The sequence below is a fragment of the Lepidochelys olivacea genome (assembly GCF_965140295.1).
Source record: "Lepidochelys olivacea isolate rLepOli2 genome assembly, chromosome: 5".
Classification (NCBI taxonomy): Eukaryota; Metazoa; Chordata; order Testudines; family Cheloniidae; genus Lepidochelys; species Lepidochelys olivacea.
Window position 1 is genome coordinate 96,198,972 of NC_140415.1, and position 27,491 is coordinate 96,226,462.

General features: G+C 40.0%; 1 protein-coding gene across 1 annotated transcript in view; it reads right to left on the bottom strand.

Moving 5' to 3' along the window:
* VPS13A (vacuolar protein sorting 13 homolog A) overlaps nucleotides 1–27,491 on the bottom strand; it is a 262,402-nt gene that overhangs the window by 139,332 nt on the left and 95,579 nt on the right. The window contains exons 23-37 of the mRNA XM_084628103.1: nucleotides 26,452–26,590; nucleotides 16,366–16,450; nucleotides 14,581–14,753; nucleotides 12,822–12,978; nucleotides 11,905–11,984; nucleotides 11,670–11,729; nucleotides 11,419–11,572; nucleotides 10,225–10,341; nucleotides 10,039–10,142; nucleotides 9,367–9,534; nucleotides 8,339–8,643; nucleotides 6,654–6,801; nucleotides 5,434–5,584; nucleotides 4,392–4,516; nucleotides 194–363 (exon numbers count right to left, since the gene is read on the bottom strand). Of these exons, the coding sequence (XP_084484229.1) occupies nucleotides 194–363; nucleotides 4,392–4,516; nucleotides 5,434–5,584; nucleotides 6,654–6,801; nucleotides 8,339–8,643; nucleotides 9,367–9,534; nucleotides 10,039–10,142; nucleotides 10,225–10,341; nucleotides 11,419–11,572; nucleotides 11,670–11,729; nucleotides 11,905–11,984; nucleotides 12,822–12,978; nucleotides 14,581–14,753; nucleotides 16,366–16,450; nucleotides 26,452–26,590 (2,136 nt within the window). The remainder of the gene's footprint in view (nucleotides 1–193; nucleotides 364–4,391; nucleotides 4,517–5,433; nucleotides 5,585–6,653; nucleotides 6,802–8,338; nucleotides 8,644–9,366; nucleotides 9,535–10,038; nucleotides 10,143–10,224; nucleotides 10,342–11,418; nucleotides 11,573–11,669; nucleotides 11,730–11,904; nucleotides 11,985–12,821; nucleotides 12,979–14,580; nucleotides 14,754–16,365; nucleotides 16,451–26,451; nucleotides 26,591–27,491) is intronic.

Sequence of the window (27,491 nt, forward strand, 5' to 3'; positions counted from 1 at the left end):
AGCAAGTAGCACGCAGAATAAAGGTCCAATCTGTGCATACACACAAATTTTAGTTAGTTACTTTCCAAACTGTATTTATAAGACATGCAATTTAACAAACTCAAATAGCAACTTGTAGGTAATGTTAGCAGCCCTAGGATGAACCAACAATCACTGATGAACAACAATTTAATCTTTTATGCAAAATTAACACCTTGGAGTTGTCTTCTGGACTGTCAGTCGTTTATCATCTAATGTGCAGTTTGCTAACTTGACTGAAGCATTCATTGAACCATCTGACAACATTTTGACAGCAGCTGATATTAAGACCAATTTAAACTCAGCAAGTTTCAAAAGATCATCTCTTTGATCCAAAGCAGAAACCTGTTTTAAAAAGGAAACATAACTTACACAAAATAAAAAAGAGAAAGCATTTTTCTAGATTTGTTCACAACTACTATACTTGAAGCATTGTTTGACTCAGTCTGACTAGCAACAGTTTTAATTGCAACCATATTAAATGTAAGATTAAAAAAGGGAATGTATAGTTAAATCAAAACTCTGTAGTACCATGAAATCAGATATACAGAGAGAGCTCCACGAAGGCTAAGTATTACCTTTAGTGCATTACAATAAGGTGCCACTAATGTGCACCACTTTACACAAGAAATCAGATTTTTTTAAAGCATCATTTTGACTAGGTTTCAAGCCATCAGTTACTGAAAGCTTCTTATTCATTTTAAAACTTGAAACAAATTTAAACTAATTTTTATTAATTTTGACTAGAGTGCATTTTTTTTAAATAAAACTTTTACCTTTCCATTTCCACACAGCCACCAAGGGGATAGGAAGAAGAAGAGAAGCTGAGGCCATGGCCTACATTTACAATTTAGGTCGACATAGCTGTGGCACTCAGGGCTGTGAAAAATTCACATTCCTGACCATAGCTATGCTGACCCAACTCCCAACGTAGACATAGCTATGTCGATGGAAGAATGCTTCCATCTACACAGCTACAGCTACTCAGGAAGGTGCTGTTCCTACAGCGAAGGAAAAATCACTTCTATTGCACAGAACATGTCTACCCCCTGAGGTTATGCTGTCATAGATATGGCGCTATAGTTATCCCACAGTGTAGCTGTGGTCTGAGAACCAACAACTAGTTGAAGCTCCTTGATCCTCTGGCTAAGCTCAGGATAGAGCAGCTGAGGGTGGGGGGCTGCTCTAATTTGCACCAGCTGGAAACCGTCCTCTATACACCACACACTGGACGCAGCTGGAGTGCAGTGCAATCCAGCCACTTTGCTTTTCCAGACCACCACCATGGACTGCATAGAGAAAGATGTAGGAACCCGGTTTTCCAGCTCTGATCCCACTGGGGACTCTCACTGGGGCAAGTCATGCCTGACCAACCTGACTGCCTTCTATGATGAGATAACTGGCTCTGTGGATATGGGGAAAGCAGTGGAGACATATTCTTGACTTTAGCAAAGCTTTTGATACTGTCTCCCACAGTATTCTTGTCAGCGAGTTTAAAAAGTATGGATTGGATGAATGGTGTACAAGGCAGACAGAAAGCTGGCTAGATTGTCGGGCTCCAAGGGTAGTGATCAATGACTCGATGTCTAGCTGGCAGCCAGTGTCAAGCGGACTACCCCAAGGGTTGGTCCTGGAGCCAGTTTTGTTCAACATCTTTATTAATGATCTGGATGATGGGATGGATTGCACCCTCAGCAAGTTCGCAGATTACACTTAGCTGGGGGTAGAGGTAGATACTCTGGAGGGCAAGGATAGGGTTCAGAGTGACCTAGACAAATTGGAAGATTGGGCCAAAAGAAATCTGATAAGGTTCAACAAGGACAAGTACAGAGTCCTGCACTTAGGATTGAAGGATCCCATGCCCTGCTACAGGTTGGGGACCGACTGGCTAAGCAGCAGTTCTGCAGAGAAGGACCTGGGATTACAGTGGATGAGAAGCTGGATATAAGTCAGCAGTTTGCCCTTGTTGCCAAGAAGGCTAATGGCATATTGGACTGCTTTAGTAGGAGCATTGCCAGCAGATCGAGGAAAGTGATTATTCCCCTCTATTTGGCACTGGTAAGGCCACATCTGGAGTACTGTATCCAGTTTTGAGCCCCCCACTACTGAAGGGATGTGGATAAATTGGAGAGAGTCCAGTGGAGGGCAATGAAAATGATCAGGGGGCTAGGGTACATGACTTACGAGGAGAGGCTGAGGAAATTCTGCTTGTTTAGTCTGCAGAAGAGAAGAGTGAGGGGGGATTTGATAGCAGCCTTCAACTACCTGAAGGGAGGTTCCAAAGAGGATGGAGCTTGGCTGTTCTCAGTGGTGGCAGATGACAGAACAAGGAGCGGTGGGGGAGGTCTAGGTTGGATATTAGGAAACACTATTTCACTAAGAGGGTGGTGAAGCACTGGAATGGGTTACCTAGGGAGGTGGTGGAATCTCCATTCTTAGAGGTTTTTAAGACCTGGCTTGACAAAGCCCTGGCTGGGATGATTTAGTTGGTGTTGGTCCTGCTTTGAGCAGGGGGTTGGACTAGATGACCTCCTGACGTCTCTTCCAACCCTAATCTTCTATGATTCTCCTATGCTACTATTTAGTACTGTTCCCAGTAGCAACCAGGTAATGTTAGAAGGATAGTCTGCAACAGTTATCAAAACTGCTAACCTAGGTTTCTAAAGAGAAAGTATAAAACCTGGTTGCTACTCTAATGACAGAGACAAATATGCAAATTTCTCTGTTGTTGGTTAAGGCACATGACTATGTTCTAAAACAGTGGTTCTCAAAGTTTCTGTTCCCACGAACCACTTGAAAATTGCTGAGGGTCTCAGTGGACCACTTAATGATCTTTCCAAATGCTGTTTGTATCATTAGATAACTATTGTAAAGCGCTTTGAATAAAAGCGCTATATAAAAAAAACCTTAATAATAATAAATATTTTTATTCTACAAATAAAAGCTCACAACTCATATTTTAATATCAGTAGTCTTACCTTTCTAATGTGATGGATGTGCCCTCTCCCCCCAGCCATGGCAGTCCCCAAGCTGGGGCTGGGAAGGAGGGGGGTCTCTCCCTCACCACAGCAGCCACGGAGCTGAGGCTGGGAAGGAGAGCCGTCTCTCCCCAGCAGCCGCAGCCCTAGAGCTGAGGAAAGTTGCCTCTTTCTCTGGCCGCCGCAGCCCTGCATGTCCCAAATTTCTCCCACCCCCTCTTCTCACCCCATTCCCCCCTAATCTGCCCAAGGCCACGACCTCACCTTACATGTGAGTCTTCTCCAGGGTCCAGGCACCTAATTAGTGGAGCCAATCCTGCGCGGCTCCACTAATTAGGTGGGTGGCCCTTCATTCTCTTGCATGCGGGCGCCCAGGCGCGCACCTTAGAGGGATCTATCCATGGACCACCTGAATGGAGCTCGCAGACCACCATGGTCCATGGACCACAGTTTGAGAACCTCTGTTCTAAAATGTTAGAGACAAGACTGGTTAACTTATCAAGAGTTAAACTCATGACAAACTGTAAGCAGAAGCTCACAGGAAAACATGCCCAACTAAACCTTTTAAGTGGAGATTAGCTGACAAGTAATTGATCAATTGGCAGTTAATTGATCTTTAACTATTCATGGTAAATAGGCCCAATGGCCTGTGATGGGATGTTAGATGGGGGGAATCTGAGTTACTACAGAGAATTCTTTCCTGGGTTATCTGGTTGATGAATCTTGCCCACATGCTCAGGGTTCAGCTGACTGCCATATTTGGGGTCGGGAAGGAATTTTCCTCCAGGGCAGATTAGAAGAGGCCCTGAGGTTTTTTTGCCTTCCTCTGTAGCATGGGGCACGGGTCACTTGCTGGAGGATTCTCTGCACCTTGAAGTCTTTAAACCATGATTTGAGGACTTCAATAGCTCAGACATAGGTGAAAGGTTTATTGCAGAAGTGGGTGGTTTAGATTCTGTGGCCTGCATTGTGCAGGAGGTCAGACTAAATGATCATAATGGTTCCTTCTGACCTTAATATCTATGAATCTAAGTATGATGATTTTGAGTCCACATTAAGATAGAAGCTAGCTTCATAGTACAACCCCAATTTTCAACCCACCGCCACAATTTAATCAAAAACAAAGCAAATCCATCTGTAGTTTCACACTTTGTTTTATCCAAGGTTAAATTTCCTGGAAAATGAGAGTCAAATCACACAATAAGCTTCAGAGACAGAGTTTCCCTATTCTATTTCTGTAGTATCGTGAATAAATCTGTGACTACAGTTTGTAACCACTGCCCTTGAGCTACTCCTGTGTAATATCCTCTAATTCACATTTTCCTGTTCAGAATTGCCAGCATTTTCAGTAAGATTACTAATTTGTTTTCTTTAATAACATGAAGTTTTGTTTACCTGTTTAGACTTTGGACTATATAATACCAAAGTGAGAGAGTCGAATAGGAAGTCCAGTTTTAGTGTTGTTTTAACTTTAACAGGTGAATGTAATTCCACCACAGCAGTTGTTACCATAGTTGTTCCTTTTAAAAATGGAAGATGCATTAGCACTAAAACTAACAGCAAAACAGAAAATTACACATTCCTCAATGCATAGCAGTCTTCATATGACTACATCCTCCCCCCACTTCAGCCCAAAGATAATTTGACTTTACTAAATCAATTCTTCTGTATGGCAAAGTCTTATTTTAAACTGAAAATTACATAAAAATATCATTCTAACTATCAGAATTCCACAACAAGGAAAAACACACATTCCTAGTTCCTGTTAACACTATTTAGGATTACATGGTCATGCATTAGGAGGTTTATATAATCTGATATATGGGGGCAGGGGGAGGGCAGGTGTTGGATGAGGGTAATTATCAGGGCCTATCTTTTTTTACTTTGTGCTTTTGACTGTCCTGCTTATCTAGACTTTTTTATTATGTGTCCATACACTGTATTGCACAATGAGCCCTACAGGAGCTCTGGTAGTAAAAATAAAGATTTTCAGTGATCCTGTTATACTGTGATTCTGAGGGATAAACAGTTTTAATGTAGTAACAGAAAGAAAAGATCATCATAAATAGAGGGAAATAACTGATACTAAAAAGCAAAGTACTCTCCATAAACATTACCAACCCTAATTGACAGTTTATTGAATGTTTTATGCAGATGCTTAAATTGTCAATAAAGCTGGACGCTATACAACTTTTATAGTAAAACATTCTAATGTCACAAGATCTACTGCAGAAGGTTATTTGTCTTTTTTCTAACCCTACATCCACTTTGGATATATTAAGAATAAATTAGATAAAAAACTTTAAACAAGGCCATTGCATATAAACATAACATTTAAACACAGTTAAAGGAGACATCCTTGTAAATCCACTGGAAGAGTTAACCTGTAAATACCATATAATGCTTCTGGATTGTTACTTAAGCTTAAAGAACATACCTGCAGAATGCTGGGAAGTACTGAGGGCATCGCTGCAGCTGCTACTTGTATCTTTTGGTTCTGGTAAAGGAGGTGGAGCACCAGAACTGTCCCCTAAATTTTCATTCAGTGTCCTCAATATAGTGGTTAAGTCCTCCTGACTGAGAATGAGCTTAAAAATAATAATAAAAAAAGGCTAACCTTGGAGAACAAACCCTATTTTACTCTGAATATAGCAATCTCACTCACTTTAAAAAAAATATGGCAACTAAAAGGCACTATTTCTCACTCCCCTGCAGTCCGTTTCTCAAATATTCTCCTCTCCAAAATTTGTTCTCAAAAGAGAAGTATTTACTAACAAAATAGGAGATTTATTTATTAGTTGGTAATGACTCTTTATGCTGCTATATCCCAATAACACAAATTAGCATATTTGAGTCTTTGCTCAGAAGACTAGAACCATGAAAAACAGTTGTATAAAGCCTTCTATGTACTTAAAATTAGCTTTGGCTAGAATTCAGGTTGTGTATGCACACCAGCAATGGTTCACATATTATTTAGTGCAGCTATGCAAACTTTTAATTAAAAGCTAGGTAGCTGGGTATGAACTATTTGGCTATATGTGGGTATACATCTGTTAACAGATGCATTTAGAGCATGAATCATATTTGTTGAAAGTTGTCATATGGGGCCAGTCACATAATACTTTCCAACATAAAGTCATTAGTCTTGTTTCTAAGCCTGGCAAACCAATGTATCTGTACAAACACAGAACACAAACCTTGTCCATATATTTTTAATGAGAGTACACTGTGGAAAACACACATTTGTTCAATCCTGATTTTTAATTAACATAGGTTCAAACCCACATGAATAGGCTGTGAAAAAGAATACATGAACTTGTTTCAAACCATACCTGAAAGGGTGTACAAAATACCCAATACACAAGTAAATCAAGGATATTGCAGGTCAGGCGTGAGCTACGCTATTATAATAATAAAGGAGACATAATGCCTGCCTGCATTTCACATTATCCTAGTCCAGTGCTTGAAAAAGCCATTGTAAGCTCTCACTTATCACCTCGACCCCCTCCTTTTTCAGCCTTATCAGTGAAAATCCACTCTACCTATACCTCTCTGAACCAAATAACCACCAAGTCAAGAAGGTTTGCTTTTGTGGGAAGTAAAATTCATTAGCTTCCCACAAATATTTCTGAGTCATTTCCAGTACTGGACACTTACATTTATAGGTTTAAGTCGTCCAAGTATTTTAATATCAGGCACTTCGCTATACCAGGCAGCAGCTAAATTTCGTTCAACAGTAACTTCCAAATTTAGTGGCTGCAACAGCTGTATTTCACTTTGTAACGAACCTCTCTCAAAATGTGTTCTGTGGATAGAAATAAAATGATGTTCATAACTCAATATCCTTCACTGAATAATCTGAAGAACACAACTATGAAACATTTTTGCATTTGCCCAACCCTTTTGAATACTATCTATATAGAGAGGAATAGAACTTGTCCCTGTAAGAAGTGAATTCTGTGTGAGGATTAAGGAATGCCAAACAAGGATACCCTAATTGGATATTTTCTTCTATTAAAGGGTTTGTGGAGGTCAGTGGTTCTCAACTTATTTATCATTGTGGGCTGCATATGCAAGTCACAATGTGTTACTTGGGCTACAGGGGCTGAGTGGCAGGGCAGCGGCAGCCCAGACCCCGAACCCTGTTGTGTGGGGCTGGTGGGTTGCCTGCCCCGAACCCTTGCCATGCAGGGGCAGCCGGACAGCTGCCCAGACCACCAACACGTGGCTGCCCCGGGCCCCCAACCCTGCGTGGTGGGCCGCCAGACCCAACAAGACCCTGACCCTGCCACGCTGGGCTGTGGTACAGCCCGCACCACACCACACCAGGCAGCCAGGAACCTGGACTCTGCCACGTGAGCTGGCATTGAGCATACAGCTGACCTGGGATGTGTGCTAATTGGGTCGCATGTGGCCCGTGGATTGAGAACTGCTGGTGTAGGTGGATATTTTCATTAAACAACCTTAATTATTTTCTCACAAACTTTTCTGTTTGTGATTTATTTGTAGAGTGTCACGTACACTAGTGGTGCTATGTTTCAAGAGTAGCAGCCGTGTTAGTCTGTATTCGCAAAAAGAAAAGGAGTACTTGGGGCACCTTAGAGACTAACCAATTTATCTGAGCATAAGCTTTCGTGAGCTACAGCTCACTTCATCAGATACATTCAGTGGAAAATACAGTGAGGAGTTTTATATACACACAGAACATGAAAAAATGGGCGTTATCATACACACTGTAAGGAGAGTGATCACTTTAGATGAGCTATTACCAGGAGAGCGGGGGGAGGGGGAGGAGAAAACCTTCGTAGTGATGTTCAGCCACCAGGTTTGCTGTGACATTATCGGGGATACTGTTCCTGACGGCTCGTAGTCCATATTAGTGTGGAATGTTGGTGTAGAGGGCTTCTACATCCATAGTGGCCAGGATGGTGTTTTCAGGAAGATCACCAATGGATTGTAGTTTCCTCAGAAAGTCAGTTGTGTCTCGAAGATAGCTGGGTGTGCTGGTAGCGTAGGGCCTGAGGAGGGAGTCTACATAGCGAGACAATCCTTCTGCCAGGGTGCCAATGCCTGAGATGATGGGGCGTCCAGGATTTCCACTGTATTTTCCACTGAATGCATCGAATGAAGTGAGCTGTAGCTCACGAAAGCTTATGCTCAAATAAATTGGTTGGTCTCTAAGGTGTCACTAGTACTCCTTTTCTTTTTAATGGTGCTATGTAAGTGATAAGCATAAACCTGGTCTTTAGATAAAAGCACTTCATTTTGCAGAATTGTCAATATGAGGTATTTCAGAAGAATTAAATTGACTTTAAAAAAACCACACATACATATTAGGTTACCTGTATAGTTTTAGTTCACTCAGCTTCACTGTCATAGAGTCAATAACAGGTGGAAGGCTACATCGTGCCTTTGTTTTAACAGAGAACTGATTATTCATGGTAATTAGACCAAAATCAGCAACAAGGACATTAGTAGAATCTGCTGACTGTGGCACTATGATTACAGGTGCTTTAATATTAATATCCAGTGCGATTCGGGAACTCCGTTGTGCCAATTCTTTTACACCTGTAGCTGCTTTCCCTGCTGCTTGAACAGTTGCCTCGGTAATAGCTTCCTTAGCAGCTTGGAAGTTATTTATAAAAGCCTAGAAAATAATTAGAAACTATCATTACATCTGATGATATTAATCATGGGAATATTACATTTATTAATCATTAATTACCCTTTAAAATTCCACCTCAAATGCTATATTGTGTGTCTTAAGTGCTGGCAATATTATACACTCACCTAATTTGCCTATAGAGATGCTTTCATAGAATAATTCCACTGGAAATGAAGTATGTGTGTACAATTATTTATATACTGTATATTAAAAATGGAGTTCCAACACTAAAGACCTTCCATCATGATTCTGAGGAATTACATGTAACCTATTCCAAGTTTGTGTATACTCGTTAGCTTTGGAAAATTGTATGCAAGAGGCATTCATTCTGATTGTTTTATTCTCCAATGTCATGTGACAGCAAACTGTGTATGTGAATTTAAAATCTGGTCATGTACCATAAAAAGAAGTGTGAGAGTAATGAATAAATAATAATAATAATAATAACTGCAGAGTTATAGAAGCACTGAAGTTTTAGCTTTTCAGTTCCAGCATGTGAATGTGGAGGTGTTGGAATTTTGTAATTTTGGAAGAAAACTCTTTCAATTTCCGAACATTAAATGGAACCTTGTACAAAAATAAGGGAGCTCATATAAATATATATCATCTTGCATGTGCCTCCTTCCACTTGCGGTTGGACACAGCTACCTACATGTCTAAAAGAAGCTGGGGTGGGGTGGGAGACGAGACAAAGATTTGACTTACCAAAATAGCTGAAACAAACTTGTTGACAAAAACTACTTGAATGCAACCAACAGTTAAATAAACCTGGCTGTCCACAATATTCATATTTGTATAGGCAGCACCATCTGTAGCATCCACGTACGACACCATTTTAAAACTGAAGACTTCTTTTCCTGTGATATAAAGAGCCTTAAAACAGAGAAAAGGGTAATTAACTCAAACCTAACACTGAAGAAGTTCATTATTAAAATATTTTCACTACAGCCTATTACAAAAAGTAGTAACACTTCATACTTCTAGGCTCTGTTTTATCTATGGATTGTAAAGAATTTTACAAATATTGAGTTTGAAAATCCGTGGGAGAATTTTAAGTATTGGACTATAATCTCAGCAGGTGTAAATCAGCTCACTGAAGTCAGTATAGTAAGTAGTAAAGGACAGCTTAGTGTATGAGTCACAGAAAGCTGTTTTGTTGTTGTTGTTTTTTAATACAGCAGTCACAGAGTTGTGCGGGGACTGACATTTTAGGTTCTTGGACAATCAGGCACATACCTCTTACTGGGAACAATGATCCCAGCACCCACACAGAGCAATAGAGAAAATACTGCTAGATGGTAGACCCCAATAATTAAGCCAGAATTAGTGTCTGTCCACCAGGCAACAGAAATCAATAGCATATATGAGAATTCATACCTTTTTATGCAACGCCATATCATCAGAATCCATAACAACTATGTTCTTTAATTTTGCAAACACTTCAGTTGCTGCTTTCCTCATGATCACTTGGCAATCAAGACCTAAAAAAAAAAAAAAAGAGTAACAAAATTAACTGATATCTGTTAGTATTTTGTAATTACATGTTCAAACTTTCACTCTTACCTTCTACGTGAATTTCAGATATTCTGCGCTTTTGTTCTCTAATATAAACCCGCAAACAGGATAAATCTGCACAGACATGTAGGTCTATGACATCCTCATACTTGGATTTTTTTGATGCTGTGAGAAAATTGAAACCAACACTATTATTATTAATTATTTGTATTATGCTAATACCTAGATCATAGTGATGATAGACACATATTACCCATTCCAAGTTTAGTTGTAGGCTTAGTTTGTAACTTTATTTAATTTTTTAAAAATAAACACACATTGATCCTTTTCTAGTACAGACGGAACAAAGTGCAGCTCCAAAAGGAAAACCAAATGCAATTCCAAGAGGTGAGGAAAATGGGTGTGAAAAGGGGACTTTGTGCTCCTCTTATCCCTAGCCTACTCTGCACCTGGCCAATGCCCCGGCATAATTTTGAGCATTATACCAACTACCAATGGCCCCAAGGGCAGAAATGGCACCAAGGAATCCGCAGTGTATATAGGGAAGCCTCAAATCATACCAAAATACATTAAGTGCATGTGGAATGGCATACTAGTCCACAGTCAACATTTAAAATCTGCACACAACATCCAGAATTAGGGATCCGATACACAGTTGCAGGCTTGAACAGGTGGGCATAAATCAAACTGGAACAGGGATCCAATTAAACTGTATAACAGGTGCAGAACAACCAATAGCCAGACAGGTTCCAATTTACATATTGGACCAAACTGACATTAATTAGCCTATGCCAACAACTTGGAGAAGGTTGAATGAGGGTATCTGTACTAACCACTGACACAGTAAGAAAGAACTGGTTGAGGCCCCTAGTATATCCCTGGTATTGAGTGCCTGGATCCACAAAGATGCATAAAACTAATAGTCAACATTCTTACACAGCATTCTGCCTGAAAACAATCCATTTCTGCTCTTCTCATGTTTTTTCATAAGTGCTATTGACCAGTGGAGTGAAAAAAGTTTGATTTCAATAATTATTCTTCCTTTCCTTCATTTCCAGGCTTATATGACTGAAGGGCTCTCTACTTCTCCATCTTCCAACAGTTAACATTTTCCCTGTCATCAAGAACTTCTCCCCACCTCTGCAACTAAGGACATGGTCACATGTCCCATGTGGTCGGGGGATGGGGGACAAAGGGCAAAGCAAAAAGAAGCGGGGGGAACCAAGATAAAAACCAACTTACTTAATTTTTTAAGAACATCCTTTTTCTCTTCTTTTTCCTGGACTAGCTCTTCTGTTATTTTAGTCTCTTGTTTTGGTAGAAGATTATTTAGGTAATTCATGGCATTTAGAAGTGCTTCATTATGCAAATGAACATCTAGAGAGGAGAAATTCACCTACAAAAAAAGGCATTTTTAGCCGGAACATATTTTCCAAAAAGCTTTTTCCAAAATAAGAATAATACACAAACGTAAAAACAAATGATAGTCATACCTTTAACAGCTGCAGAACATTCTTGTAAGCCGTTTTCAATTCGGGTCCATTAATATCAGCCTATTCCCCCAGAAAAAAATAATTAAAATAAAAATCTGCAAACTTCATACAGAAAGTTTACTGCAAAACCTACTACAGCTCCATGCATTTTACTTTTTAGATACCATATACACAAACAATTTTAAAGGAAGTCACCAGAAAGATTAAGGAAATGACATTTCTAAAGTTTTCTTACCTTTACATATTCCAGTGTAAGAAGATCATCCTCTGTATTATCCAAAGTTGTAATGATGTAAACAGGTTTGTCTTTATCATCTTTTTTTTAAAAAAATTAATGTTAAAATAGCTTGGTTGACACTTATTTTTTCAAGAAAATGCAAATAATTAAAACTTAATATACAAGTGTTTTATAATCAGTTATGTAAATGCATATGGGATTATAAAACAGACTGTCACTGTAGCGTAGGATCAGTAGTGACCCATCCATACTGTTGAATGTTTATTGAATGTTTCTGCTAAAATGATCAGCAGCAACACAGTTAATGTTGACATTTGGACTGTGATCATTGCGCAGCATAGTTAGCTCCCCATTGTAACGTACCAAAGCAGTATACAGCTCTGAGTTGGATTTTACTCAGGAAGCAATTTCAAGAACACAGCAGCGCACTGGTTCATGATTTGTAAGATTTCCTTTGCAATCATTAGGGCAAAAATATTTTTTTAAATGAAAACCTACAATATTACACACAAACATGGCAACCAGAGTGCATGCTGGTACAGTCTTATCTATGAAATAAAATCCAATTGTTGGAGATATACAGGTGATTCCCATGGCGGTTACAATCATGTGTCTTGCGGGACAAGGATGATTGTAATTAAAAAAAAAGGGTTCATGGAAGTGATGACATGTCTCATGTGGCCTAGGAACAGGGGATTTTATGGATGATGTACTTTTCCTGGTATCAAAAGGGGTAAAGTGAAAGAAATAGTGTCCAGGAATAATTGGTTTCTCTCTCGCACTATTAATTTTTGAGGAATGGATCCTGCAACTTTAGCTGACATAAGGGAGCCCAACAGACTTTCTGAAATGAACTCTTCACCATACTATTGTAGATCTGCTAATCAATTTTAGAGCATCATGTACATTCTTACCCATATACTCTGGACACAGTAAACAGACTTCTCTAAGAAAAGCATTTACAGCCATATCAAATGTTCTTAGTTTAAGTTCAGTGCCTAATCCTACAACTTCTAGCTGCAGCACAGGCTTTTCAGTACCATCAGCAAGACGACACAACTGCATTAAGACCTGGGAAAAAACAACATAATAAGGCATAATGTGATAATGGTGACACACAAAGTATAGTTTCATCAGAGTTCGTATTCAGTGAATATCCAATTCAAATATAATTTTAGACAGAAAATGTTCCTTGAAAAAACTCTGAAGAATATCCATTCAGTATTAAAATTGCTAATACTGGATGCTGCCATTTCTATAAAACAAAACAGCAAAAGAAGAATGTGTATGAAATAAAACTTCATTCTTAAAAGCAGCTCCACAAACAGTTCAAGAAAGTTAATCTCATTCAGAGCCAGATTCTCAGCTCACGTAATCTAGTATAGCTCTACTGATTTCAAATGAGCTATGCTGATTTACATTGGCTGAGGATCTGTCCCTCTGTCTGAACATCATTTAACACCGCAGTCTGCACTACAGTCACACAGCCGTGTTCAATGGAGAACAAGGTTGGTCTCATGGCACAGGCATTCCTTGTTTCCAGCTGCTTCTACAAGTCTTCGGTTCTTCACTTCAAAGAGAACAATCGAAACAAGGAGACCAAATCTCTCTCTCTTTCTACTAGAGGCTGGTCCTACATACGAAGTAGAGGAAACAGGAGCTCCCCTCAAGTACTAAATCCAACGAATGGGAAAGGAACACCATACATAATAGACGCCTCTATCAATATAATCTACACTATGAAATAGTTTAAGAACCCCGATATAGGCAAATTTCAAATACAGAAAGTGTTAGATTTTATGTATGGATAAGACTTTCAGAACTACACTTATTCTTAGTCTGTCAACACAGTGGGCAAGCAGCTGCATCTTACATCTGGAGAGGACCTACCATATTGAAGGTGTTACCATAATCCAAACAAAAATAATAATTTTCATGATTTTTATGAGCCAAGTGTTCTGCATGAGAGTACAAGACAACTCATCAAAACTTTATTTCATATAATGTCTTTCATACAAGCACTGACCTGAGGTAGCTTTACATAGTTAAAAAGATAGTGCATAGCATAATTTATAGGGAAAAATAATGCAAATAAAACCAAAGCCCTGCACAGTAAATGTGCCAAATTTTTAGTCATGAGACCAATAACTGAGGCCAAGAGAAACCAAAGATAGCTAGCAAAATGAATATTGTTAGATTTTAAGGTAACTGTTTAAAGATGGAGCATTAATGGGGCAGAAAGGCTGTTCCAGATGGAAAGAGCTGCAGACATGGCTCTCCCACTGACCATGGAAAGTTTTGGAGAAGGGGAGATAAAGCTGGGAAGTAAAAGGGAACAAGAACATAGTAGTTTTATTTTTAAAGAAAGCATAGAGTAAAAGTAAACTCAAAAATGAAATAAATGGAAAGATAGTGGAGGTGTTTGAGAATAGAGTGAAGGGATGTATTTCTTCATGCAGACAAGAACGCAGGCAGTTGCATCCTGCACATGTTAGACTTTGGACAGTTGGGACTTGGAGGACACGGAAGAGCTGCAGCCATCAAACCAAGAGGCAACAATGGCATTAATGAGGATTTGAACATAGGCGTAAGCAACATATATGAACCACGTTGTGGAGATGCTAGATGCAGACTAGAGTATATTTAGGAGAAAGAAAAAAAAAGTAACATTACCTCAGGTATTTCAAATCTTAGCTGGAATTCTGTCATATTCTTCAAAGATTCTTGCTTCTGTACCCTTTTCCTTCTGGCACTGTTAACCCTGGTCAGAGAGCCAGAAGATGCCTCAAAAAATGGCATCTCCTCCACAGGACTGGTGGGGGCATCATAAAATTCTTCTTCCGATTCTAAATTTAAAGTTTTATTAATGATCACTTAATGACTATTTAAATTTCATACCAACAGTTATTTTGCAGTAATATAGTACAGAATTTATTTGAAATATCATCTATGGACAATTACACATGAATATGGTAAGATTATCCAGTAAATAATTAGACACAATCAACGATAAGGTTAAAGCTTTTAAAGGGCTCTTTGAATGAGTGTATTTTGAAAACGCCATTCTTTGATAAAGACTGAATGTGTGATATATAGAGAAGATATGTATGTGACAGAATGTCTAAATGCACCATATAGAGCAAAACACAGGAATGAAATTAAAATAATGCCCAAGTAACTATTAAAATAATAAATGATCAAACAGCTCCACGTACAATGTAATACAAGTAAAATCAGAAATATATCAATTTGAAATCTAGTCTTTCTTTTAAAAAAATGACTTAAAAGTGGTTACAGATACATCTGCCCTTGGTCTGTCTGTCTGTCTCTCATCTTTTGTAATTTTAAGAAAATGTTTTACTTTCCACTGTTGCCATGTGAATAACTCACACAAACAAGTGGGGAAGTGAACTACACTCTGCATTGAGAGCACTCAGTGTAAATTTTTTTAAAAAAGGAGAATTATATTTTTCTCTAATCTTGTTTTAAATGATCATATATATTACATGTAAAAGTAAGCAAAAAAGTGGTCAGATGTTATTTTTATATTGATTATCTTTTTTACATTTAAGGAGGTCTTTAATACTAGAAACACCATTAACCTATGTAACTAAACTTTTTAAATGTAATCTACAAATGGGATTTTATAACCGCCTTATAAAAAATATGTATTCAAACGTGATTTGTCTCTCATGGCACATCTTCTATTTGATCGTTATTATTTCACTGCAGTATCATTCAGAAAAAAAATCATGAGCTCGAATGGGGAAGCCTTAAGCAAGAGTATTTTCAACAGCAGCAAAAACATAAAATACTGGATTTTTTTTCTTTTTTTTTTTTTTGCATGAACATCTCCTCCTTGCCCTGCCCCAAATGTGCTCCTGTGTGAGAGTGCTCTTTTTAAAAAGAGCAAAAACTCTGCTGCACACAAACTTCCAAGTGGCTACCTATAAACATACGGTATATTTTGAACTCATTTTTAATTTATGCAGTCTCATGAATGTTTTCTGGCCATTAAAACAAATTTTGCACAAAGATTTTAAAAGAAAGTAAAAGGTACTCTCACACTTGAACATACGACCATCCAGCATATTCAAAGCATAAAAAAGGAAACAGGCAGCAAAAAAAAATATCACCATTCCTGTTTGTTAGAAGACATACAATGAAATAGTTATGACACAACAGTTCTCTCCACATCACCTGAATCTTCCAACTGGGGAAGAAAATGATACATACTCAGAAGCTTGATCATATCTTTATGCTCAACATGAACTTATGAATCAGAGCCCCCAAATACTAACAAAAATAACTACACAATGCCACATTAGAATATTGTAGTTTTTTATGTTTACTTTTCACCATCTTTGTATTCTTAATATTGCACTTAATTTGATAATTTTTATTGACATATTATAGTACCTATTTAAGAAAATGTGCTCTAAAATAGTTTATCTTTACCTGACTCAGTTAATGAATGAAGTTCCAAAAATGGAAGTACATTTTGTGAGACATGCGGTGTTGCAAGCAGAGGAGTGACTGCAATCTGAAACAGAAGACAACATGAAAAAAAAAAACTAATTTAAAAATATTTTAATTCAATTTTCCTGTCCATTTCGACTGACTACAGCTATTTCAGACAACTAATTTGTATATATTTTATGACTTTACAGTAATAAGAAAACATTTCTGTATCAATGATTTTTAATTATCTGTTAAAAATAACACCTTAAATCAGAAGTTTCCAAATTGTGGGCACGCCTTCCTGGGCATGAGGACCTGGCAGATCATGAAGGGCCAGGGTCAGCACAGGGCTCTGTCCAGCAAGGAAAGTGGATGGGGCTCTGTGTCAGCAGTCCTGGCTGCCAGGACCAGGCTCCCTGCCTGTCTCACTCCCTCACTGTTACAGTTGCAGCAGCCACCAACTGGCAGTCTGCTGGGCAGGTCGGCAGAGACTCTGCAAGTGGGGAGTGGAAGGCTGAACACCAGGAGTACTGAGCCCCCTACTGGACAGGGCCCCCTCCTGATTCCAGTGCTTCAGCGCAGCCCAAGAGCACAGAGTGCTGTCCTCCTCCCCTGCCAGACAGAGCCTGGAGAAGTAAGCGAAGTAGGAGAAGTAGATGGGGCCATGCTGAAGGGCCAGGGTCAATACGGGGCTCTGTCTGGCAAAGGGCCAGTACTCATGAAGTACAGCCTTATACTCTCCTCCTGACCCCAGCCTTTCAGCACAGCGCTCTGGGGAGCGAGATGGGCAAGACTTGGGTCCCAGCAGCCAAGACAAACCAAGTGCTGCAGGGAGCTGAAGGCTTCCTCAAGTGCCACACGGTTAGCAACCCCAATCTCCCTGGGTACTGTGCACCTCACCCTCAAACCCAGCCCCTGCCTCCTCCCCTACCCCTAAAGATTCTTGCCTGCTCCTACTGTGCAACTCCCCGTCTTTTGCCCCATCCTCCCCTCCCCATAACTGTTCCTCCTGCCCTACCCCTAACTCCCCCATCTTCCCTACCTATTACCCCTTGCCTTCCACCTCACCATAAATTTCCCCTTCTATACCCAGCACAGCACCCATTATACCTGCCACTACCCCTTACATTCTTCTTTCTCTGCAGCTCTTAGCCCTGCTGTTAGCCACATAAGGAGAAGTGAAGTAGCCCCTAAAAGTAGTAAGGGAACCCACCCAAACCCCAGAGCCCCCTATAATTTGAGCACTGCCACCAGCTGCACTTCATTTTTGGTTTTTACCAATTTTCTCCAGATTTTTAAATTAAAATAAAATAAGAGAAAATAAGGGCCATACTACGAATTCCCCTTCAGAAAGATCCTATTGCTGCTGTTACACAGGGGTTTTGTCCCTCAAATCACAAGATTACCAGAGCATAGTACCAAAACTTCCTTAACCAATGTGCTCATGCCAAGTCAGCACCTCCTAACTCCCACATGCTATATAGCTGATGTGAGTGTGAGGTTTCACTCAGATGTTCTTTGTACTCTATTGGAGATCAATTGTTTTGGTGTTCGACAATTCTGAGTGAATGGAATATTTCGTGAAGTGAAAAATTGACATGCTGATTCTGGGGAAGGAATAAATAGAGCCATGAAAAATAGTAAATATCCTTCCTGCTTGGACTTGGGGTTCATATAGTCCTCGACTGCAATGTGTTGTTTGTGCTGAAGTTCTTGCTCAGAATAGCAAAAATCCAAGAAAACTAAAGCGCCATTTGGAGACCAAACATCATGCCCTCAAAGATAAAACCACAAGATTTTTTTTTTTTTTTAAAACAAAAGCTCTTTCAACTGAAAGGACAGATGAATCAAAGAACACTGCCCTAAGCACTTTAAGCATCTGACGCGGTCTCTCATCAAACACCAAGAAGTGGAAAGTTTCGTTTGATTGGTCACAGTCATGTGCTGCCAGCAGCGATTGAAATGGCATTGATAATATGGGGAAAAAAGATTGCTGACCAACAGAGTCTCATGCTAATATCTGAAAACACAGTTAGCTGCAGAATTGCTGATTTGGCAGGAGATGTCAAGAAGGAGATCAAAGTAGTGAGATGCAGCCCTTTTTTCACACTACAAGTTGACAAGAGCACTGACTTTGCCAATGAAGCACAAAGGATGGTTTTCATAAGATACATCTACTCATCTCAGATCAAAGAGACTTTATTTTGCCGTTCTGTCCCAACAAGAACTACTGCTGAAGAGTTGTTCAAAATTTTAGACCAGTACATGACGGATAAAAACATTTAGTAGAATCGTTGTGTCAAGATTTGTATGGATGGGGCAAAAGTCATGACTGGATGCAGTAATGAACTTGTTGCTCAGATGAAAGCTGTTGCACCATACAGTTGCACAGAGAGGCACTGGAGCCATGAATGAAATGGCAAAAGCAGATGTCAGATGTACTGATCACTGCTGTCAAAGTTGTGAACTTCATAAAAGCTTGAGCACCAAACGTATGCCTCTTCTCAGTGCTATGTGAAGAAATGGGATTGTTGCACCAGAAACTTCTGCTTCATACAGAAGTTAGATGGCTGTCACATAGTAAATTTCTGGCAAGAATCTGCAAACTCAGGAAGGAGTGTCTCATGTTTTTGAGCAACTCTGAAACACCATTTCACAATTACTTCCATGACGAGCAATTCCAGGTTTTACTGGGCTTTGTGGCTGACATCTGACAAGCTCAATTAACTTAACCTTTCATTAAAAGACAAGAACTGTAACAGTTTCTTTATGCACAAAAACAGAGATTTGCCAAAATCTTTTGCTACGGTGGGAGTATTTATATGCTGCAAGACAATGCAACTGTGTTCCCGATATGGTCTACTGTCATTATGGACTGTGAAATGTTCTAGAAGTTAAATATGTAATTCATCTTTGAATATTTGTCTCAGCTTTGCACACAATTCAGCAAATAGTTTCCCAAATGAGAGAGAAATGAATTGCAGGACTTCACCTGGGTCTGAAAGCGGTTTTCAGAGGATTTCATACCAAAGATCAAGACTGGCATGAGTCTAAAAGAGAATTTGATTGACTTCGCTGATAACTCTGTTTTGAGAGAGAATTTAAATCACACCTCTTGATTAGTTTTTTCTCTCAGTTTAAAAAGAATTCCCCAAACACCATCAAAATACTTATTCATTTTGCCTCAAGGTATCTATGTGAAGTGAGCTTTTCTTCACTCACACACACACACACTCACACATACAAAGTGTAGAAGCCACTTCAATGTAAAGGCTGATTTGCAACTGAAACTCTTCAAAATCTAACAGAGATTCCATAATTGTGCCAGCAAACAGGTTTATCCTACTCACTGAGACAAATGCAAACCATTAAGCGTTCTTTTATGTCAGAGGTTTTCAATCTTTTTTCATTTGTGAACCCCTAAAAAATTTCAAATGGAGGTACAGACCCCTTTGGAAATCTTAAACACAGTCTGAGGACCACCAGTGGTCTGCAGAGCACAGGTTGAAAACCACTGTTTTATGTTGATATTTACTCAGTAGAAGAACTGTGGTACTGTGCTATTTATGTTGCTTTCTGTCTAAGCAATATGGATTATTAGCCAAGAAAATAAAATCCTCTTGTTCTGTGCAAAAATACTGTTTCTTAGTATGGGGGTGGCGGGAGGCGCATGCTCATGGGACATCAGTCTCCAAATTGGGGCTCAGCAAAAAAAAGTTTGGGACACTCTGCCTAAGGGTATTAAAATTTAGGGAGAGAGAAATGGGGCAAAACAAGGCCTCACAAATCAGGTGGAAGCAGCAGCTAATAGAAGCTCCTTTAAATGCTATAAGATGACAATGGGAGGTACGCAGAAAGGGCTGGAAGCTCTATTTCACAAATTCAAGAGGTAGGGAGAATGGAAAAGATGGACCTGGAGGGAGGTAGGAAGAGGACAGCTGGACCTGGAAGTTCTATCTTTACAGGGCTGGGAGAAACTAGAAGGCAAGGCAGGGTCTGGAGGCTCCCCCACAAGCCAGGGGGAGGAGGGAATGGAAGAAAGCACATACTAGAAAGCTTCCTCATCTCCCTTTGATCGCTCCCCATAAGCTTCAGAGACTACAAAGAACAGATGGTCCTCCTCAGACTTCCACACAGTACTGGAGAAAGCAGGAGGCAGCAGATGCTGATGGAGCTTTTGATTGGGGATATACATTTCTATTCTAGTCTACATACGTTTTTATACCACAGTCATCACCGCGAAGTCTGAGCATTTTCTAGTAGCACATTAAGCAATATATCTGGACGGACGGACACACACACAAAGAGCCCTTATATTAGAGAAGGTAAACCCAAAGAAATGTGTCTTGCACTTGGAGTGGAAAGTGGTAAGATTTGTGATGGACTGTAGTTCTCGGGGAAGTTCATTTGACAGTCTCAGACACAGACATACACCCCCCCCCCCCCCAAAAAAAAACATTCTGCAGAACCAAGCAGCAATTGGGAGCTAGAAGGAATTTTACCATGTGGTCACTAAGAGAGACAGAGGAGCAGAAGACTGTGGGGAAATAGGAGTCTTCACTTCTCATTGGCGCCACTGTGATGACCATGAGGAAAATCACTTTAGCTGAGAGATGTAAAAATCACCATGAAGCCAGACGCTCAAAGGTGACCCATCAGAGCTGACAATATCAGCTTTGAGACCTAGGGTGGTGCTGGGTCCCTAACTGGAGGGTACAATCTATTTATACCCTTTAGAAATCTGACTGTCACTGGGTTAGAACAGGCCAACTTTCCAACAGGGGTGGAAAGCTGAGATTGCAACCAAGTGAACTCTAAGAACTAATTGAGAAACCCAGCTCTTTTAGGTAGAGCAAGTATTCCAGATTGTCATGCACCTTAGCCTATCTATGATAGAGGGATGCTTCACTGCCTGGACCAGACCGAAAAAAAGCTTTCATTCCATAAAATAAATATATCTGGTGAATGGCTTTCGCCTGTTCAGTAAAATATTCCAAACAACGAAAGAGCAATCTGTTTCCCCTTGGGTTAACCACTCAGCATCCACGCAGTAAAGAGAGGGTTCTGAGGATTTGGATGTAGAAAACATCTCTGATTCTGAGATTATATGTCTCTGATCTGGGTAGGACAGAAAGCATTTGAGGGTCTGATAACCAGAGCTGCTTTGGCCAAGCAAGCACTATTTAAGAGCAATTTGATGTGGTGCTATGAATTGAGAACTACCGGGGAATTAAAGAGAGGGAAAACATAAAGCAGGCTGCCCTTCCATTGTAATAAGAACATATCCGTTATTGAAAGTGGACTGTGACACACTCTGGAACAGAGCTGGTAGCATTTCCTGTTCTGTATTAGAGCGAACAGACCTACTACAGGTGTTCACCAAGTCTGGAATATCAAACTGACCACTTCAGTTTTGAGACCATTCATGATTCGTTCTGAAGCATCTGTTGAGGTGGTGTGCGAGGCAGTTCTGTATCACCAAAAGGTCTGAAGCTTTGAGTGTCACTGAGTTCTGAATGCAAAAATTCCTAAGACTTATTGCTTCCTGGCAAAACCAGTCCCATCTGGTTACCCCACCTATTTAAACAGAGCATTCGCAATGGTGTGGTCAATGAGAACTTATACCATACTGGCATTAACATGTAACAGGAAGCTTGGACAGGACCCATAGACTGCGCTAAGTTTGAGTATATATATGTATACAGCCAGCTCCTGATTCAACCACAGGGCTTGGAGATCCCCGAAGTGTGCTCCCCAGCCTAAGGACAATGTCTGTTCCAAGAGGGAAGGGAAGGTGAGAAGGGAACCTCGCTGCAGACATTGGACAGGTTCATCCACCAGTTTAATGAAGACACAACTCTGGCTGGTACATGAACCAGCGTGTCAAGTTGATGTTTTATTGGACAATAAATAGTCTTCAGCCACCCTGTGTGAACCTCAGGTAGTCTGGTATGCTGAGTAAGCTACTATCTGTCCTAGGAGTCTCAGGCAATTTCTTACAATAGGGTAGACAGCTATATGAAAACAAGCATAGTCAAAAGCAGCATACCAATCATCGGGTTCTAGGGAAGGAATAATGGAAAGCAGGGAAACCATGCAAAACATTATTTTCTTGATAAATCTGTTTAAGTTTCACAGATCTAGGAGAGGCCACAGGCCCCCTCTGGACATCAATATGAGGAAGTAAGAGTAAACCCCCTTTCCCCAGTGCCGTGGAAGTACTTCCACTATAGTTCCTAAATTGAGCAGAGTCTGTATCTCTCACTTGATAATAGACTCCTGAGTTTGATTGGTCACTGAAAAGCAGTGGTCAAGGGAAGAAGGAATGGAGAGAAAAGGATCTGTTTTAACAGCATTCCAAGCACCAAGGAAGAGAGAGAGCTTATTCCTTAAGGGAGCAGTACAGCAAGGAAAATCCCAATGGATTGATACGCTCATCTCATCCAAAAAGTCAAACAGGCTGTTTTGAGGTGGGTGGCTGCTTACATGAAGCAACAGCAGGAGGTGGTCTCCTCCTCCAAGACTTATTTCTCCTTTTAATCTGATAAAGTTGTCTTGGGGGATAAAAGGCCTGCCTCTGCTCTACTGAGTACAATACTGTTTTCTCTTAAGAGCTGGCATGTAGATGATCAAGGACCAGAATCCTTGAATCTGGAATCCTTGACAGAATGTAAAGCCTCCTGCACTTTTTCAAACAAGAGTTACATCCCTCAAAGGGTAGGTCCTCAATAGTTTGTTGAATTTTCATAGGTATGCTGAAAGACTGCAACCAAGAGGAACTACACATGGTCACTGCCATTGCCACCATCATCCTGGTCACTGTGCAAGCTACATCTAGTGCAGTTTGGAGGGATGTTCTCATGACCAGATGACCTTCAGCAAGTATCACCTGGAACAACTCATTGGATTTCTCCAGTAATATAGCCAAGAATTTGGACATCATGTCCCAATAAATAAGAAAAATCACATATAATCAGAAGTCCTTGATTATTGGCTATATGAATTTGCAATCCTAACGTTGAATAAATCTGCCAACAAAGTCAGTCCTGTTTTCTTTTTACTTTTTGTCCTTGGGGATAGATTTCATGAGGCCCTGGCACACTTTCATTAACTATCATAACCAAAGACCCAGGGGTCAGAAGGGAGTAAAAGTGTTCAAGTTCTTTGAAGGAACCCGGTATCTATACTCAATTCTTTTAACTATGGGAGGTAAGGATGAGGGTGTCTGCCACAGCATCTCTGTAGGATCCAACATAGCTTTAATAATATGCAATGGCACCCTATCAGGTGCAGTAGTGTGGACGATGTACACCAACTTGTGTGGATTCTCCTGAACTAGCTCCACCTGTATGTCCAAAGATGTAGCCACCCTCTTAACCAGTTCCTGCTACATTTTATAGTCATCGCGTATTGGAAAGGAAGACTTCTGAACCAACAACTCATCTGGAGATAAAGTAGAATTCATGGGAAGGGGAGTGACTTCAGTGTCAGATAGTTGATTCTGACTGTCCCGTTACATACTTTTCAGAAGGAATGATTCCTTCAAGGCAGCATGGTCTTGGGCCACAATGGGGGAGGCTGATCTTGAGAGGGGGTGGGGGCATACCCCAAGTATTCCAGTAGGAAGACTGTGGAAGACCATAAGGCCAAATATGACATCCCCATAAAGTTTTCTCTCTAAACCTGTACTTGTAGGCATGCCTAAGGCATACATGAAAGCGCGTTTCTAAAGAAAGAGGGAAAACCCAGGACTGTAATGTGTGAGTGGTATACAATCCAATCTCTCACTCTGAGTAGGAGGAGGAATAGCCTGTTGGACAACATGGTGCAGTTGTGGGCAGACTCACTGGGGACTGAATGTGGGATTGATGTGTGGACATCAGTACCGAAGGAAACAAACAAATGTTTACAAGCAATCAGTACCAGCTGTCTGCCTGGAAACCGCATTGGTGGCTTTTTCGCAGTCACTGCCAAGGTGAAAAATGGTGGTGAGTCCAGGGCTGCAATGGTATGTACTCACACTGGTTCCAAGAGTGGTCCTAGAATTTGCATAGCTGAAGGGGATGGTCCATGTCCGTTTGTAATAGTGGAGAGTCCAGCACCAAGAAGCACAGGAGGTCCTTTGTCACCTCACAGGTCTCTGGCATTGTCAACACCAACAAGGCTGACAGCACTCCACTGTGTGGCACTGCTGAAATGGAGGCAGGTTCCACAATTGAAAGGGTAGTTAGTGCTGGTCTCAACAATAGCAAGGATGGCACTGGAGTCAGCGACAGCTATCCATCGGTATTGGTGAACATTGAGCTGGGTCTCGCACTCTAACCTTGATATCCAAGCAACTCTGTAAAGTATCAAATCAGGGAACAAGATTCTGAAACCTTTTTGGTGGCAGAGGAGGTATTCTTTGCGCTAGTTGTCTGAGGCTGCTTCCAAGTCTTCTGCCATTTGCTCATGGAACCCACAGAGGAGGGATATCATTTCCTTCGATGCTCCAATTGAGAAGGAGACTCAGACAAATCAAGAGACGTGCTCCTAAAAGGAGTAACATCTGTCCTGACAGGTACCCCTATAAAAAAATCTTCAGCTTTGGTGCACTGGGTACGCCTAAAGTTAAATGGCAATTTGCAATCACTTGAAGAAAAGCAGAAGATTGCCCATCCAGCATGTGCTAGACTTTTTTATTGGTATAGAATGAGGAGAGGACTAGCTTCTGAAGCCTGTGGTACAGAAGCAGGGACAATGCAAATTATCACCTTATTGTGAAAATACACTACCAAGGTTCCAATGACGAAGTCCTCAGCTCAAATACATTGCAATCAGATGTCGGTATCTGCCTAAAAAATGCACCAGCTGAAAGTGGCTAGACAAGTGAGCTGAAACTTCTGCTTATAGCAAGAATAAATTGCTTGCTTTACTATTACCTCAACAGCTTTACATGCGAAGACTGGTCACCTCCTTCTCCCTCTAATGGGGCCCATGGTTGAGATGGCAAACTAGTATAGGCAGGTGGAGACTGCTTCTAAATGCAAAAGACTGCAAGGGAGCAGCACAAGAGGCTCAGAGCTCTGGTCTCTTCTGGAAGTGGGGAACAGTAACTCCTGTGTACCGTGGAGCAAACTGCGTAACAAAGTGGCAGGGTCCTGAAGACAAGAAGAGAGATTCCCATCTACAACAAACTGACCTGGACCCAAATTTAAATCTTTTAAAAGGATTTATTTTTCTCTGTAGCTTAGGAAAAGCAGGACATCTCGAAACTTCTTGTCACTGGTTGCCAAGATGCAGTTTTCACTTGGTTGTGTTCCTAAAGGGGGAACCCAAACCATAACAAAGTAAATTATAGATTTGTTCCTGACTCTTCAGCTGCACAGCCAAGGTAAAACCGGAAGTTCTACTGACTAAAGCACAATATGTAATCAAGACAAGAGACTCTGCGGAATGGAAACTCAGTTAATGGAGTTTGAGGTAGCTGATTAAAAACTGCTCATTCGTTAAGAGGGCAGTATCCAGTTAAATCTGGGTCAGAATTTTTGTTTTCTAAAAATTAACTATTTATATAACTTAAAACTAATAGAATTATTTCCATGATTTTGTTTTAACTGAAATACAAACAAGGTTTGTTTTGTTTCTTTAAAATGAGTTGCAACCCAAGCTTTGCAGTAACTACTAGCACATTAAAACCTGAATGTGAATTTAAGGAAATAATTTTAAACAGAAGAAGTGAGAATAAACAATAGACAATAAACAAAGAAATTAACTGTTGTAGTGAAAAGTAAACTAGATTTCAAATATTATTTTATTTTTACCCAAGTAATATACTAGCAACCTAGGTAAGGGTATTTTTAAAATTATATGAAAATATTTGATAATTACGGGGTTAATCAAGCTAAACTTCACCAGGCAGTCACACTACAGACACAGTATAGTAATGTCTATGAGCAAAACTTGTATTTTTTCTACAGAGTAGAAACTTGACTGTGATTTTCAAAGGGTGTTGGGGATTTAACTCCTGTAAGCGCCTTTCCAAACCCAAGTCATATATATTTTAGTAAACTATTTTTCTACCATTTAAAAAATTTAGCTTACCTGAGTTGGCTTGGGAGCAGACATGGTAGCAGAACCACTTTCTGGTTTAGGAATGCTGTCAATTAGCTCCAAGATACCCATCAGCTTTTGATCAGAGATTTGAACAGAGAGCAAAGGCAGTTGTCCAAAAATTTTGAATCTGTTATATAAATAATTTCCATTATTTCAAATGGCTGTATCAATTAAAATGCTGCATTCATTTTCTTATTACTAACACCATACTTACTTGGCAGCAAATTACAAAAACAGAAAAAAATACTAAAATGTAAGATATATTTGAGGAAAAGTTATTTAATCTATACAAAACTGTTGCTGAACTCATCTTCCAACAGATATCTGTGCAATTCTAAGTTCCCTACTGCTACCATGTTCTGTGAAAGGAAGACTCCAAATACCAATTTTAGGGGTACTTTACCCACTTCTGATTTCTCATGTCCCACAATCAGGAAATCCTCTCTGTTACTTACTTGTTTTATTGTATTATTTATAACACATCACTTAAATAGTATTATACTTACGCAGTACTTTATGAAGTAAAACACATTATCTCTATCCCAAGCAGTGTGCAATCTAGCACTCCAATCTAACAAAGCACTTAAGTGTTTTGTTGGGTTGGGGCTCTAATATAGGCAAAAAACCTAAAACAGTATATGGGGCAACAGTTCAGAAAAAGCTGAGACAAAAGAATGTATGAAGAATTTCTAAAACAAGTCAAAGTTAAGCAGGGAGATGTTGGCACACAGGAAATGGGACTTTTCCAAACACAGGCCTTGATCCTGCAAAGTCTTACACACATTTAACTTTAGGTACTGCAAGCAGACTGATTTGAAGTCATGTGGTATACCTAAGTATTTGCAGGATTAGGACCATAAGGACAAGCATAATTAGGTGTGAACCAGAGACTAAGAAAGCAGTTTGAAATCAATCAAGATTTTCGACTCTTATAATCTAGCTACATCTGCTTCTCAGATTAAATATAGAACTGCAACAACCATTCCTCTTCATTTTTGGACAAGCCAATCTCTTTGAACTATACTGAA